The sequence below is a fragment of the Nipponia nippon genome, unplaced genomic scaffold, assembly GCF_047370975.1.
Source record: "Nipponia nippon isolate SJK-2023a ecotype South Korea unplaced genomic scaffold, ASM4737097v1 scaffold_2, whole genome shotgun sequence".
Taxonomy (NCBI): domain Eukaryota; kingdom Metazoa; phylum Chordata; class Aves; order Pelecaniformes; family Threskiornithidae; genus Nipponia; species Nipponia nippon.
The window spans coordinates 109,823,391-109,840,631 of record NW_028262336.1 but is presented as its reverse complement, the minus strand read 5'-3'; the positions used below and the strand labels follow the sequence as shown (position 1 = coordinate 109,840,631).

Below are 17,241 nucleotides of genomic sequence, written 5' to 3'. Positions count from 1 at the left end.
AGCAGATTTTTCAACTGCCACAACTACTGCAAATCCAGCACTGACCACACAAGTGTGTGAAGCCCATCAACCCCAGGTATCTTCCCACGGCCTCCTTATTTCCAGTGCTAGCACAGGCCGATAAACAGCCAGGCCGCCCAAGCACTCTGCAAAGCCAATACAAAATGCAATACGTTCACCACTCTCACACCAGTAAAAAACACCTTAACATAGCAAAAAATTTCAGGCTAAGACAATCAGTGGTTAAGCATACCAGGGGTGCCCTTACATCCTCATGTTCTTGATCCATCCTCAAATATCAGCAATGAGGTTTTTCTGTGTACATCATGGGAAAGGCTGTGACCCCCATACTTGCACGCTGCTCTACTTAGTTGAAGCTCAGTATTTGGCAGTTTATTTAAAACCTTTCCTGTTGATCTCTATACAGGAAGATGAGTTCATATTACTTTTTTTTTATTCACATTACAATTAAAATCAAGCTTCAAGCTGTTCAGGCAGCTGACCGTGCCTTGTGGAGTCAGAACGCTGTAAATGCTCGAGTCCCATTCGCACTCCCCAAGCAGCTCTATATTTCCACTATTTTCAGACCCCATCCAAAAACAATGGAAGTTTCCCACTGCCAGTTTCTAGCAACCTTGTTGGAAGTTTGAACTTTTCCCCCAACTCCAGTTTTAAAACCACACCTATGAGCCTGCCCTGGGAACAAGGCCCTCATTGTTCAGCGGTCCTGCAGCAGCCCAAGGAAGGAGCACATTTCTTTGGGGCTTTCTGGGCACAATCCACTCACGGTCATTGCAGAAGGAAGGACCTTTGTACTCAGAGACTTTCTATTAATGGAGGAAAGGCACACTCTTGAATATGTCAGTGGGGCTCATTTGTTAAGAGGAGATTCACGTTCTCATCAAATCTAAGGTTTCATTCGCAGCAGATATTATCAGGCAACCTACTGAATTTTAAAAGCATCCTGTTGGGTTTTTTTTAAAGCTTTGATATTCTATTAGTAGATCAGAATCTAGTCTCCCATTAGGTTTCTAATTTAACACTTTTTTTCTGTTCACTGCCATGACTATTCTGGTCTGTGCAATCCTGGATTAGAGAAACCGTCTCCATGCATGTGTCTTGAACACAGACAGTAACGCTGGGAAAGCTCAACAGCCCACTCACATGCAACAGCTTCCAAGACCAGGACCAGAAAGGGTCCAGAGCGCTTTTTTTATTCCAGAAAATCTGCTGATGGAAGGACTGCATACAGTTTTAGACACTTCAGGGATTTATTTTAGAGGCCTCCTACTCCTTGCACTCTCTGATACACCTGAACTGTCTGTCCCAACCAGCAAGAGGGCAGTTCCCACCAGAAACCTTGTTTCCTGCCAGAAACCTTGCCTTCCGCACCATTTCACTATTTCATACGTGCAGTGGTATTACGGTTTAGTATAGTGCAAAGTAAAAAATGCCTTCTACCATCATGTTGTTTACCTTTGGAGAAAAATGCCCAGATTCAAATCCATTAAAATTAGGTTTTAGGGTTTGGGCGGATGGGAGGGGCTTTTTTGCCTTTTTTTTTTTTTTTAAATCTTTTTTAGGAAATGTTGCTTCTTAGATACCAAAAATCTCTCTGACGTAATAAAAATCAACGTTAGGGTATCACTTGGCCAGCCACATTCTCTCTCAGGCCAAACGTCTGGTTCTGCACAGTTTTTAAGGAGATTTGCTATGATGTTGCAGTTCACATTTACAATTAAACAGTAAATGCTAACTCAGCTTTGACTTCTCTGGCAACCCTCTTCTACTTACCCTGGGAAAGTGAGAGCTGCTTTAAATCTTGAACATTTTGACTAATGCTTACAGAAATCATTCATTTCTCTGCTGATAAACTATGCCTGTGTTTTCTAAAGGACCCAAGAGGAATTCCTGATAAACGGTCCCATCTCTTTCGTCCCAGATACTAACCTATTGGTATTTGCATGTAGAAAACAGAGCCAGATGCCACAGCATCCATTCCTTACTAATTATTCCTGTTTCTTTTTCTTAAATTCATTTTAAAAGATTGCAACTCCACTTGACAGTCAACAAATATGTAGCTTGGAAAAAATACAGAATACGTATTGTATTTCAAACACATGCAAGATAAGAGGAAATGGGGTTTAAAAAGCATCTCAAGTAGCTACCCTGTTGTTTTTCAAATCAAAATGCACCAGCAGAAAAGTGAGAGGAAAAAGGTGTCTCCTCGTGGAGAATAAATGGTGGGATTAGAGCCCTCAGCATGAACACATTATTATTATTTATTATTTATTATTCGCCAGCCCCCATACTGTGAAATGAACCTCAGATGACAGGTGCTTTTTCTCCATTGATTAATAAGGTGCAAACCATACGCTCTGCGTTCAGATTTACTCTGTGCAATCACCATATTCTGTCAAAGGAAGAGGGATTTTCTTTGCTAGCATTGGAAATCTGGGCCAAGTGCAGTAATCCTCATTCAGGCATGGCTCTCCGCATTTCAGGGGGAGTTCTGCCACAGCAGTGCTTAACGAGAGCAGGATTCACCTGTTTTTAAGAGCATGCTGAGACAAATGACAACTAAACACTGGCAGGGGGTATTCTGAATTATAGGAGGGAAACTGCCCTCAAGGAATGGTATGGGATTTTCCTTAAGACGGACAGGTCTGAGGGTACCTGAGCAAGTGGGGACCATCACCCTTCCCATCCTGCTGGTGAGGCTCTGGGAGCACAGGTGATACAGGTTAGTCATGCAGGAAGAAAGGGGAGGTCAAGAACCATCTTTTGTATCTACAAAGCTTGTCTACAGGAAATGCTACTTTCACAAAGTCACAGCAAAAAAAATAAAGACATGAACTTGGATGGAGACTTGGAGAAAGCTCACCTGGAGAAAACCTCATTGCCAGCAAACCTTCTGAGAGGGAGAGCTTTTGGCAGTCATTATTGCTCCTTCTTTTGAGTAGGAACCCCACAGCACACTAAAGGGAAGGGTCCAAAGACATGTCCGAGAGGAGCCTGGGGGCACTTCCTGCTCACTCTTAAGAAGCTTTAGAAAGCAGATGGCAAGGGGCAATCTCCAGTCTCACCAGGCACCTTCACCAGGAGCTACACCAAGCCCAGAGGCCAGCGTCATCACCACTGCCTACAAGATTCCACTGAGATGGTTTTATGTTAGCACATGAGCTTGACAACCATATAAACCTCTTCCACTGAAGTCTCATGACAATGCCATCCAACAAGAACTCCACCATTTTTTTTTTTTTTAGTTTTTTAAGTTTTCAATAAAGCTTCCCAGAAGTAATAGTGGTAGGAAGGAAGCACATGATCTTAGACAGATTTCTTTCGTGCTTCTGACAGCTCTACATGACTCAGGAACACAAAAACAAAGTCAGAGCAAGAAAAACAGCCATGAAGGTCTTACACACTTTAAGGGCATACCCTTCCAGATGGACGGGGCTACTCTCCAAGGCAGTCACTCTGAGCCCATTTCTTTACTGGGAGGAGGCGTTTAAGAGATTAACCCTGGCTGGCACTCCTCTATGGCACTGACATGGCACTGGCTGTGTGGCTCTGCCCCCCACTTTGGGGACTGGATCTGCCAGAGCCTGGTGCTGTCTGGGAGCACCCCAGCCATGCATCCTGCCTGAAGGTCTTGTGCTGTGCTAATGCTTTTGGAGAGGGGCTGGCTCACCAACAGAGAGCTAAGGAAACACACTGTGAGCTTCTGCTTTTCCATACAGGGGTCTGCAGACTCCCCTCCGTCATCTTTTTCCTCCCACCATAGACCACTAGGAACAGCCCTGAGACTCCCCATGAGATTTTTCTCCTTTCCATGTAGTTGGAAAAAAAGCTATTTAGGCATTGTTTCCTGTCCAAAAATTTGGAAGCACTTGTCAAAAATAAAGTGACTCTCAAAGCAGTACTGCATCTTTACAATCCGTGCTAGGACATTTAACCCCATTTTCCTCCCTTGTTGGGACCAAGGCAATTAATTTCCTTAAGCCTTTGTCAGCTCTAACTAAACAAACCATTTTCCTGCTTTATATGCAAGTGTCAGATTCTGAGTTGAAGTCACACAAGCAATTTTTGGAAGAAGTGGCCTTCACAGGCTGGGAACTTAGAGCCTGGTGGAAACACATGAACAGTTCAAGACTTCAAACAGATTGCTTGTAATGTGATTTAAGATATTGGCCCAGCATGTCAAGGCTACTGCCCTATTCATCAACTCTTTTCTTTGAAGATTTCTAGCATTTAGTAAACAGTTGTACAATTTAGGGTTGTGAAAACAGCACATATGTTCCCTGGATTTCACATGGCCTTGTACGTATAGCAGCTATGCAACTTTGGAAAATAACATTTGACAAGAGATGACATAAGTTTTAAAGAGTCATGGATATGCCATAAAAAGCGTCTTTCAATCCTAACAGCTTCACAATCAAAATTTATGTTCATGTGAAAAACAGACGGCTGACTGTAACCTGTCCTGACCGGCCTGACTCATTTAGCACTTAATCATTTGCATTTATAGGGAAGCTGGTTATCCAAATTAGCATTTATTTTGACGCCTCATTTTTCTTTCCCAATAGCTATTCACCTACTAACAACCTGATGATGTGTTCTACCAGACTAAAAGTGTATATCAAGTCTGACTAGTCATCACTGATGTATCTCCCCTTCTGCACTGTGCGAAGTCTCTACAGCAGACTGACAGCAATTTATTTATGCATTTTACGGATTTCTTCTGCCAGTCGTCGCCTTGGGAATCTCCTCAAAGAGCGTGTTTGCATGCCCAAAGCTGTGCTGCCATCAGCATCCCTGGCTCCTTGACACAAAGGATTAAATCCTGGCAGGAGCACATGGTCCACAGGGCTGCTCTGCACACCGGCCTCTTCTCTCAGGAGCAATGGGATTGATCACTAAAGACCCTACATCCCTTGAAAGTGATGGCCTTGCAACAGCTCTATGAAGGACAAAGACTAGCAGATCCGTCACTATTCCAGCCCTTCTAGTCAAATTCCCCATGGAAAATAGGAATACCTCAGGCATGTGGGTTCTCAAATCCCAGCCCTGCTTCCATGGCCTGAACCACAACAGTTCTGCTACAGAAGACTACACAGCCAGCAACGAGATTTGACTTCCCCGGGATCCTTAAACAGTCAGGGGTGTCACTTCTCACCGCGATGGCAATACGAAACCGAAACCCTGAGTGCCTGCTCCTTGCCCTGTGCGCAGCAGTACTACATGCTGGGGGGCTATTTTCTTTAGTAAGATGAGCATATTTTGACCACCGGTTTAATCACAAGAGAGGCTGCATTTTACCACTAGAAGGGGTAGACTGGACTCCCTGGTCCCTCGAGACAGCATGGTCCTTCAGTGTATCTGGCCTACAGAGCTGTTAGATTATTTTTAATGCTAGGGAAGCCTTTCTAACACTGACAAAAAAAACATCAGGTCCAGCAGATCAAGGCTTGTCACATGTTCCTCTAGGAAGACAAATAAATGTATGACCTCTACACCAACAAGAAATACAATTTATTCCAAATAGCAGCAGTAGCAAGATGTGACATTGCATCTCTTCTTCCAGCAGAGAACAAAGAGGGAGAGAAGAGAGGCAGCTCTGCACGCCATGGCTTTCCTCATCAGAAACACAGAGAAACCCTAAGTGGCATCCCTGAAACATCGCTGTATTCTCAGCTAACCACAGCTAATACGACGTTTCATAAAGAAATAATTTCTATTTAAGCTAGGCTCTATCACAACATTTATTTTATCCTGCAGAGTTTTTGATTTTACAGTATTCTTGAGACTATCAGGATTTTACATTTAGAAAACCTGTGTACTGGGATTTTGTCATTTGTGCCTGTTGATTGGATCCTAGGGAATTATCCACATTTGAGCTCTACTTGCCTAGGGCCAAATACACTAATTCCACTTCCAAATCTATGTGTCTTGCTTGGCAGCTCAGCCTCTGCGCTAGATTATCTCTACCTACAATTTAATTAAAAAATAATCACCCTTCACTTCACTCATCTGGGACTGACTGCTGTGAAACACACATGCATACATGATCCGCTACTTACGTGATACACTTTGCTGGACAGAATGAGCACGGAAAAGGCTCGGAGGAGTTTTCCTGCCGAGCCTTTTTAACAAATGATCACGTTCGTTCACGCTGAGGGAGAGAAAAAAAAAATATACCAGTGAGTGACCAGATAATTTCAAGGTAAAAGTCAACTGTATTTAAAGTACTTGGCAGCTTTGACTTTGTCAGTATTTAAGATGGCTGTAGCATGAAAAAATTTTCTCTTTCTTTAAACTGCACATTATCAAGCGAACTCTCTAGTAATGGAAACTCCTCCTTTCTAAGGCCACTTTGTATATGTTTACATTTAGTTAATCCATCCCTAATAGTATCATCATTGTGATTTCTGAATGCCTGATGCCTATGAATTATTACAAACCATATCATAAGTCTGACATCAAGTGATATGGAACATTAAAAAGGAGATTTCTCTTTAATATTATGTACATGAATCATGGCACCCACAATTTGCCTTAGAGAGAAGCAGCAAAGCATTGTGGCTTAGCACATGGTAAAAGGCTTCTATCACACCTGCAAAACAGCTTGAAGCAACCAAAGATGGGACCCACAGTTAATTCTGTCTTCTAAAGAACACTCTCATTTTCACCTCACATACTGGAAGGGAAATTTTATCCAGTTTTTGATTAAAAACCCCTTTGGTTTACACAATTCCTGTCAAAGGCCTGAAAAATTATTACGGAATTTACAGAAAGTGAAAATACAAACTTAAGGTGAAAAATACAGTGTGCTTACAATAGGTTTAACATATGTACACAAATCATTAGAGACACTCTCCACTATGATTTTTATTAACAACACAACTCATTTCATCAAGAACTTTATGCCCAGAGTTAACAAACAATGGCTAAGATCCCAACCTTTCAAAGCATTTAATTACGTATACAAGTCCCCCTAAGTTCAATGGGGTTTTAAAATTATGTAGGTGTCCAAATCTCATTGCACTGGAGCCTCAAATAACTGCTACGTATCAGATTATTTTGAAAAAAATATTACAGTCTATTTTAGTTCAAAGTTCCTCTGCAGTTGGGTTGGTTTTCTCTATCTGCCTCACCCTTATTCCTGACACTGAGATGGAGCCAGTGCACAGAAGGGATCTGTTTGCTAGTGCAGCTCCTTGCAGTGTCTTTATGCCATTTGCACCACATTTACACTGTGTTTCCATTTTCACAGTCTGCTTGCTCTTTCACATCTTTATTCACAAGCAGTAATTCCACCGGTTATGCTGCAAACATGGATACACGTTTGAATGCCAACGTTGATATCTTTCTTGGATTAGATTACAAATTCACATACATTTGGTATATGGCATGGAAATCCCAGCAAGCACAGCTGCTGCTGTCAACAAGCTTACAACAGCTTTAAACAAACAACTCCCTTTCATTGAAGCAGTTTGCTAACTTCAAACAAGAAGGTAACCAAAGAATCTCTGAGATGCCTATAATATGTAATCCAGCCATGCAGGCTTATATTCCACTTAATAGTCCATTAGGGTATTATCCAGGCTCACAGTCCTCTGTTCAGTGCATAATGAGATGTCCAAGAAAGAAAGGGAGGAATCCTTCTCTTTTTCCTGTGGTCTCTAAGCTCAGACACCTGAACTAGAAAATTCTACAGCCTATGGACCCCTCCTTAAAATCTGTACAAACTGTCAGCATTTTCAGACACTTGGTCTCTTCCCCTCCTTCCCTTGGTACCATAGAATCACACCTGCAATAGATACGCCAGGTTGCTTTCCCTGTCTGCAGTCAGTAGTATTCCCTCCATATAAAATAGAAGTTGGTAACAGATTTGGAAGCAAAACTATAGATACCAACTGAGAGTGTCAAACAATCTTTAAGAGCTCTTGCATCACGAGATCTGCATGCGTTCAAAGAAAAAAGGATCACAGGTTTCCACTAAACCAGGGTTAGAGCATGGAAGCTTCTAAAAATCTTGGAAGATCCAACTGGCTAAAAACCCAAAGACCAGCTGGCTGTAAGAAAAATCAAATACATACACAAAGAAATCTCCAACTGCTCAAAGTAGGCAGCATAATAGGAAGCCTGTACTACAAAGAATCACCAGGTAAGAGGATGGCAGGCATGAAGCAAGACATGAGATTTCTCTAACCTTTAACAGGCTTACGAACTTGACAGCCTGCAGAACTGGTGATCACACTACCAGTGCATGTGCAAACTAGCAATGCTGTGTTGTGCAGCCTTCTGCTGACTGCGGAGCACTGCTGTCCTGTGAATGACAGAATGTGAAATTCCACAGAAGTGGAATACTTGTTCATATTCTGCAGGTAAAGAAGAACATACAGGTAGGGTCTTTCCCATCTCAGTAGGAGAACTGGAAGGTGGTTTCGGATAGATGTCTTAAAAAAAATCTTCAACTGATCAAAAATATTTGTTCTAAGGGACAAATAAGCAACATCTGCCACAAAATTCTTACGCTGAAAATGGAATTAACCATAACAGCAAAAGCCATGAGGAACAAATTCTTCATCTGCCTGTCTACCACACAGCACATATGAAGTGCAGGATGGTATCTGCTACAGGTCAATGATGGTTAGCTCCTCAGGCTTCTACATGCAATGTGTGGAGGAAAGTATGCTGTCAAGGGACTTCTGAACATGAGTGACACACTACAGCTCTAAGGAAGCCAAAGCTAGATTATCTTTGATATTGCTAATTATAATAAACAATTTCAAAACTGAAGTCACATCTGATTTTCCCACTTGGGAAATTATATTGGATCGTATCTATGCAGAGAAAGAAAAATTCATTGAAGAATTAGAGCATTTGTGGCTTAAGTACAAGGTACGATGAAAGAGACTGCAAGTCAAGACCAGTCAAGTTCTACAAAATGAGCTCTTAATACATAGAGGTAAACGTAACACAGCTCTTCTGAAATGGATGAGTATTTCATTTATTAACAGATATTAGATCTCCCAGTACAAGCCCTGAAAGGAAAGAAAAGCTAAGCTGTTTCCTTAATTAGACCAAAGTCTTTGCACTGATACCAAGTCCCTTCTTTCAGAAAAGGTTTTTGCCTCCTACAAACAGATAACAACGTGAAGACTTCTCAGTCTCCCTCACACTTTGATGGAAAACTAAGGATGACGTCAGACTCACAAGCACCAGGTTAGGCCTTGCTCACAGAAAGATTGCTTGTAAATCAATCCTGAGTATTAGCCATGATTTCAAGTGTAAATTCTGCTTTCCAGGGACTCAGAGCCAGTACCTAAGCCCTCCCATGGGGTCTAAGGATAGCATCTTAAGATGCATCGAGGCAAAAGGATATGAGATCATGAGATCATACTCTGAATATTGGATATAGTTGTGTTCATACTCAGGACCTCCAAAACAGTGTGAGAATGGAAGAAATCACAAACCCAGACATCCTTATGGGAGTCAGTGACCTGGAAAGTGACAGTGAAATAAGCTTAAGTTGGTTAGTGACCTCCAAAGAGGTAAGGAAGAGACACCATCTATCTATAATTATATGAAGGACAAAGGACACAGACAAAATGCTTTGAACTAAAGAAAACAAATAGTAGCTTACAACAAAAACTGTAAAAAAGTCCCAATTTGGAGGGTTGCTACAAAAAAACAGATTAAAAAAGTCATTGCTCAAGTAATCTGAAACCAGATTCAGTTGCTATCAATAACAAAGAATACCTTGTGCCAGGAATACCTTTGCAATGGGTTCCTAAGAGGGTCAAGATGATTTCTGTCTGCCTGGAAGCCTGCGCTAACAACATTACACAAATTCATTAAGTGAATGACAAATCAAAAGGTAAACTAAAGGCAATATGTTATTTCATTCATGGAATGGAAAATATTGTTATAAAATGACTCTTCCATTTTCGTATCTGAATTGCTCTAAGGTGTCAACAGAGACCTTCATTTTATTTTTGTGTGTTCCCTTCTTCTCAGCCCTCACAAAAGCAAACAGCCCTTAAATCTAGGCAACAAACATCTGGCTTTACACATTCAAATGAGGTGCATCAAAACAAACAGAATAATTCAAAGCTGACCACAAGGTCCCACTGGCTCATTTGCTCAAGTAATTAAAAAAAGATGAGCTTCACTACCAATTAACCTACTGAGCACTAATTAGCGTTAATGAGGATTTGCGGTACTTGGTATAGCTTGACCCAGAATGTCCTCCTGAGTCCACTAATTGGATGGTGGCAAAAGCAGGGCTCACAAAGAAGGGAAGGTTAAAGTGGATGCAGGTGTCTCTTAAAATTGGATCTTCCCCGAGAACACACACACATAGCCCAGCTAAAAAAAAATTCAGGGTCCCCCTTCTCTTACAAGAACTGAACTCTTAAGAAATGAGTTTGTTTTTTGTTATGATTTATCAGAGGAGACAGAGAGCACAGGCACACCAAATGGGCAAAGACACTTAGTTGCCATTGGTTTTAATTCAGTGCCCTTCTGGATTATTCAGAATTCAGTCAGATACACACATATGAAATGATGTCGTTTTGTTTCTGCTTTTCCACTTTCTAGAAGGAAGAACTTAGCTACTAGTGAAGCCTTACCAGGGCTGCTAAAGATGACATAAATAAAACACAGAAGCACATATTCCAGCTGCTATCCCTGTGCCTTAAAAAACACACAAAGAACCTGTGGCAGAGGTACGGCTCTTCAGTGCAAGACACCCAGCATCCATGGGTAAGCAAGATATGTCCGTCTGTGGGTAAGCCCAGAGGACAAGAAAGCATGCAGCTGTTTTTCCCGTCATCTGACTAGCTATGAACCCCCTTCGCCCTACTGCCTGCAGGTGCAGTGTCACTGTTTCTTCTGTCCTACAGTGCTGCTGCAGTATTTAGCAACAGGTAAATCATTGTACAGCTTGGCTTAAAATAGAAAACCCTTCAAAGCTTAGGCTGAAATTCTGCCTTTAACTCCAGAGCCTCCCTCCCACCCATATGCATTTTCAAGTGGAACAGCAGACAAACCCTCGTTCAGCCTCTTTCCTTCCACTGTCACATACTCTGTTAAACGCGTTGTTGCCTGAGAAGCCCTGGCTGGCCTGCATTCCTCCCCTGTTGGAAGAAACGTCTTGCAACACATTCTCCTCACACTGCAACAGCAGGGAGGGAGGGAGGGTGGGAGGGGAAAAGAAGAAGTTTTTGCAAAATATCCAATGCGGCTAAACACAAGGTAAAAGATCAGGAAGTTTTGGTCCCTCTCATCTTTAGCTGTGGATTAGATTTTAAGGGGAGAAGAGGATACTCTTCTCTCCCTTGTTAAAATTTAGAATTAAAACATAATAATTGATTTCTTCCATACATTCCAAACAGTAACTTACACAAAAGTTTGCTGTTTCTTTGTTGACATGTTTCTGTCATCAAAAGTTACATCAACATAAAACAGGAAGAGCAAGAAAAAAGGTCTGAAATAGACGGACTTCTCCAGCTTTTATCAGTCCTAATCACCAAACTCTTCACAAGCAGACTGTTGATTTTCATTCCAGTCTCTTGGTTCTCAAACTCCATTAAGTTTCTCCCAAAGAAGAACCAGAGGTTGGAGCACTATGACTTCTCCCCAAGTATGACCTGGCAGAGGGGACTCACAGATCCCTCTCCGGCTGCTAGGACACACCAAGTATTCCTGAGGATTTATTCACAAGTTCCATCTCTCGCCTTTCATGCAGTGTAACACTGCTTGAAGGCTTACAGCAGCAGTCGTGGTCCTGGGGGACAAAGAGCGAGTACCATAATCCAGGCAGAGTCTGTGGCCTCACCTTTGTAACTGGCCAGAGGAGATCTATTTTTCTTCCTCAGATACTCCCTGCTGGCTGAGTGCCTTCCCCCAGCACAGCCACAGGCCTCGGTTTAACTTGTTTTCTTTTAGTTTAGACTCAAGTGCATTACTTGGATTTACAGAAGAGAGTTGTTAGAGTTATGCAGCAGGCAGAAAGATGACAACTAACACAGACTTGGCATAAGGAGAATGTAAAAACAATATTCTTGCAGACCAGGAATTCAAAATTAAAGCATGCAAATCATCTCAAATGCAAGTCACACTAATGCTGAGGGTTCAGCAAAACTCCGTATGCTCAAATACCCAGAACAACCCAGGGCTTTGGAAGAAAGGCCTGACTGGCTGAGTGAAGAAATATACCTCCATCCTCTGGGCTTCAGAGACATCACAGAGAGGAATCACCCTCCTACAGAATAGCACAAGTAGCAACTGTAGGCTTCTGCCGGTTTCTCTCTTTCGGTCCACAAAGGGGAGACGTTATTTTTTGTTATCTAGCACTAGATTGCAGGAATGCTTTACTATGAGGTCAATCAGGGTAGGAGGTCTTTTTAATTTAAAAGGCAAACAGGCATTACTGATAATGAAGCTGCAGTGTAATCAAAGGAAATCTCCGGAGCATTTCACAAGGAAGCGTCTGAGGCATATAAACAGTAAAACAAAAATCAGCATTTTCTTTGCAGAGTCAGCGTCTACACACACTCCTCCTTAATCACTCAGGATCCAGCTGAAATAAAGAGACATCCAAGTCCATGCTCCTTTTGCATTTTTCTGTAAATACTCAGCAAGCCATCAACAAAAACCCAGACTGTGGCTACAATACCAAAGGGTCACCAGGCACAAACCACAGGGAAAGAAGACAGAAGCATGGCCTGTGTCACTTGCAGGCTGGGTGGTGCAAGAAGTTACCTGTCAGAGGTGACTCCTGTGCCAAGACAACCAGGCTTTAGGCTGTACCAAGTCCTTGCTGAGGGTTCAGCAACAGCCAGCTCTCCAGGGAGGCTGAAGGCCTTATGCCCTGCCATAGTATAACATCTCCAGGCCTCATTAATGCACCAGCTCCCCTCCAGCTGCTTCCCAAGTACACGTCACAGCCACAGAGGAGAAACTCCCTTTCCCTAGACAGGAGACAACTACTTAAGGAACTTACCCTTTTTAAGAGTTATATTTGACATTATGCAGCCAAATGTTTGTCTGTTAAGCATCAAATGTATATGGATGTGTGGCCCCGCGAGACCAACTTGGAGCATACTTTAAGCAGCCATGTAGCAGTGAGCTCTCTAGGCCTGCAACATGTGGTACTGAGCTCAAGTTGTTTATCCCACCTGGATGTGAAAAGGTTGAGTGTCACACAACTTCAGCAGCAGCTCCATGGACGTCCTTTGGGGTGACTGATGCCTAAAGCAGTTCCTGCCCTTACCAGTCAGTCGGGGAACCTGACAGTGCTCCCCACACCATCCCACTTCCTTCAGCTCATTTATCACATGGACCCACAAACAGCTGAGCCGATCCAACTGAGGAGATAGGGCAAAGATGGGCCAATACGACCATGGCTGGTAAGGAATGCTCTGGGGAAACTCTTGAGCTAACCCTGCAGCCACATCAACAAAAAAACCCTCATGGATGCATGACCCTCGCCAATGCCCTGGAGAAACACCGCTGTTGCAGCTTGTGATTTGGCCTGGTAGTGTGCTACTTCACCAGAACAGCAGCTTTCCTTCCCCATTACATCTCAGAGATTTGAATGCATGACCCCAGCACGAAGGAGAGCCTGCAGGCAGCGTGCAGCAGGCTCCATGTCAGGTCCATGCAAGGCTACCTATGTTGCCACATCACCTTGTGCCAGCGGCAGAACCACCCTGCAACAGCAGACAGAGGCCAAGGCACATCGCAAGCTTCAGCCAGCCCTGTGCGCAGCACCTGAACTGCATGTGGAGTTCTGGGGCCAAATTCTCCTCTCTAAGCCCACAAAATCCTCTTCACGTTGGTCCTTAAAGTTGTACAGCTAAAAGCAGGACAAAGCTTTTCCTTCTGGTGACAAGCAAGGATGATTTACATTTTCTTTTGTCATTAATGATGTCCTAAGGCAGAAAAGCCAAACGGATCCCTCCTTTGACTCCTAAAATTACTTGGACAATCCATTCTAGCCTTCATTTTTGAGGCTGTTATTCCTAAATTTCTTTCCAAGACTACTACTTTGAACAGAAGACAGTATTACCAAGCACCTTTTAAAAATACCATCTAAAAACCCCAGACACTAAACATCACATGCCTCTCTGAAAAGCAACAACCCTAAGAAAATAATAAATGTTTCTCTGCTTAGAGTGCCTTCTCTTTCTAAGCACTGCAAACATTAAGCATATGTTTATACATTTCATTACATGGGGGGGCAGGCATCATTGTCAGCTGTCCCAAAGCCAATTAACTTAACACAAAGTTGAAGCTGCCCAGTTTTGCCTTCAGCCTTTCCAAAATGTGGGAACTGACTCAATTTAAACATCTGAGAAGCAGAAAAGGCTAAGTGTGGCTCGCTGCTTTTCAGCTATCCTCCTTTTGCTATCAGTGCTGTTTACTTCTTGTCGTAAGTGCCTCACTTTGCACTTACTCTAGTGGGTGCTTGGTCATATCCTCTACAGATAAGGTGGCAATACAGTTACAATTATAACATTCTTTTCCTACTCACTCATTTTTTCAGAAGTAGTCACCTTGGAGGTTGAAGTTTACCATGCTTGGTCTCTATGTAAAGGTGGTGTTTTGGTTTTTTTGTTTGTTTGTTTGTTTTTAAACTTTCTGGTTTAAAAAAGTCCACTTACATACTTTGACTAAAGTGAAGATGAATTCTGTGTTCAAAAACTCTAAACTCCTCCTATCAGGTTTTTTCTTCCTTTTCTTTAGAGAAAAAAAAGCTAAAGAACAGCTCAGGGCAACAACAAGAACTGGTGAACTTTGAAAGTGTCTGCACACAATTTAGAGCAAAGCCCAGGACATTTTGTTGATCCGCAAAAACACCAAATTGCTTTTCTTTAAGCTTTTAAGTATTTTGTAATTGTCCACTAAAAATCTAGTATCTAGTACAACTTCAGTTTTCTTGTCCTTGCTACACATAACTTAAGTACTTTATTCTTTGCCACAGATCAGAGGCGTGAATGCAGGCTGTCCTGCCTCTCTTCCCAGACAGGGTTAGCCAGTGGAGGAGCGGAGGCAGACTGCTGAAGCCATTAGGCTGGAATAGTTGTTATGGAGCAGTTCTCCTGCTGTGCAGCCTGGAGGGAAGATTTCTTCTTCTCTCCCCTGTGGAGATCCCCAGTGCCCAACCCAGTAACTCAGGATTAGGCATCAGAGAGATTGGCCCCTTAATCAGTTTTAACTCTCATCTTGTTATGTTCTCTTTTTTCTAATCTTTCCTTTCAATTTACAGCTTCATTTTGGCCTTTGTGCTGATACTGTACCTCCGTCAGCTTTGACTTTGCTAGCAGATTTGATCACAGCTCTAAATCCTTCTCCAGGTCACCAGGTTTTAACCCTGTTTGTGCACTGGATCTCCCTCAAGGTTACGCGATAGGCACAATCAGGATGTGAAATAATGAATTGCACCAAAGAAGGGGCATGTCAGCTCCAACTGGTTTGCGCAAGCAGCTGGGCACTCAGGTCCCCAGTGCCAGTGGGAGCACGATAACTCCCCCTTCATCCCTCTGGCCAGCTTCTGAAACCCTCTCTGCCCCCTGCTCCTTCCCACCTCTGCCCCATAGCCTCCCCACTGCTCAGCTCAGAGCAGAATCATACCTAGTAATTTCAAGCGCCTCACACATAGGAGTTGGAAATGCCGGAAATTAACAGTACGTATTAAAATGAGGAAATAACGTGATGATTCCTTACTGATATGGGACAGCAGGGAGAGAGAAAGGGACAAGTGTAAAATAAAACAAAATCATGCATTTTCCACCTACCATACATGAATGTTTACCATATGGAATCAAAGAATTTTTTTAAAAAAACACTGATATAATTTTATGTGCTTTTTGCTAGTAAAAGGAGTCTAATATCTTTTTACTAGAAAAGCTGGAAGGAAAAATCGTAAATATGCCAGTCACTTTGTTGTGTATGCTAGTGGAGAAATCTCGCCTTTCCTTCCCAGAAATGGTGTGAAGAACATCTGGAAAAACTGATAAAAAGACTCTGAAACCTCAAAACCAAAATACACCTCTCTCCTCTTCAACCTCATTTTACGCTCAGCTGCCCTGGATGGGCTGGATTCAGATCACAGTCATGCATATCCTGAGTCAATACACTGAAGTCAACAGTCATGAAACCAGAACTGGGCTCCAAACATCCAATGCAGTTTAACCAGTTGAAAATGCAAGACAGTTTGTTTCAAATAAGATTCATTGTACCTGCTGATGTGAAGGAGCCTTACTGGCACAGTCTCCCTATTCAAGTGGATGTAATTTGAAATGCATCAATGAAGAGACAAAGTGCTTTGAAATATAATGAGCCCAAGCCTTGTTTCTCTTGATCTTAATGAAAAAGCTCACCTCTTCCTCAGGAACCATGAGATCAGGTCCTTAGCTCATTCATGGGTTTGTTAAGAGAAAAGTTACGTCTGTTTTACCATTTCTGCTTCTGCTGACACGAGGCTGAGGGCTCTGCCGCTCTCGGCTCCATGCACAGCCACAGGCCTGAGTCAGGTTTCCCACGTTCTCCTCTTGCTCCTCCCCAGGGACCTGCGGAATGGGGAAGTCTCCACGCGTACCTGCGTCAGCTCACCGATTACCCACTGGGTCACGCAGCTATTGAAATCAGAGAGACATCTGCGCTCACCCACCAAATAAAACCAAGGCTAAGATAAATAAGACAGCTCACTCTCAGGGTGAGAGCTAGTCATGTGCATTTCACTAAAGCAACGGAGTTAGACTGGTGAAAAGCACTTAAATGAAAGAGAATCTCCACCAGCGTCTCCTTGTTGAAGACAGCAGTTCGCCACTGTCTCTCCACTCTGTTTTAGGTACACTGAAACACAGTATTTGTTTTATGAAATGGAAACGAAAGAAAGAGGTGGCAGCGGGCATCTGAAAACAGCAAGAGTAAAAAGGACATATGGAAAAACGCTGCACAAAAGCACACTGCAGTGCTTCCCTGCCACTCGCTGCTATACCTCGCTAGTTCTGCAGTCACTTCCCTTCCTCTGTGTTAAAGAGGAGACGCTGCCTCCCAGATTTCTGATAAGAAGAAGAAATTCTTCCCAACACTTCAGTGATGCAGGCACTTTCCTGCAGCACCCCAGATAGGCCCTTCAGCTCCTTGTAAAGTACGTAAATTGTGAAAGCTACATTGTTCTTCAGTATGTTCTAATCCCAGCTACCAACCGATTAAAACCAGAAC

The 17,241-nt window shown here is 42.8% G+C and overlaps 1 protein-coding gene across 6 annotated transcripts in view; it reads right to left on the bottom strand.

The window, feature by feature from the left end:
* ATP8A2 (ATPase phospholipid transporting 8A2) overlaps positions 1-17,241 on the bottom strand; it is a 349,469-nt gene that overhangs the window by 9,572 nt on the left and 322,656 nt on the right. For all 6 annotated transcript variants that reach the window (XM_087757791.1, XM_087757793.1, XM_087757792.1 and 3 more), the window contains one exon: positions 6,081-6,172. In XM_087757791.1, coding sequence (XP_087613917.1) covers positions 6,081-6,172 — 92 coding nt within the window. The remainder of the gene's footprint in view (positions 1-6,080; positions 6,173-17,241) is intronic.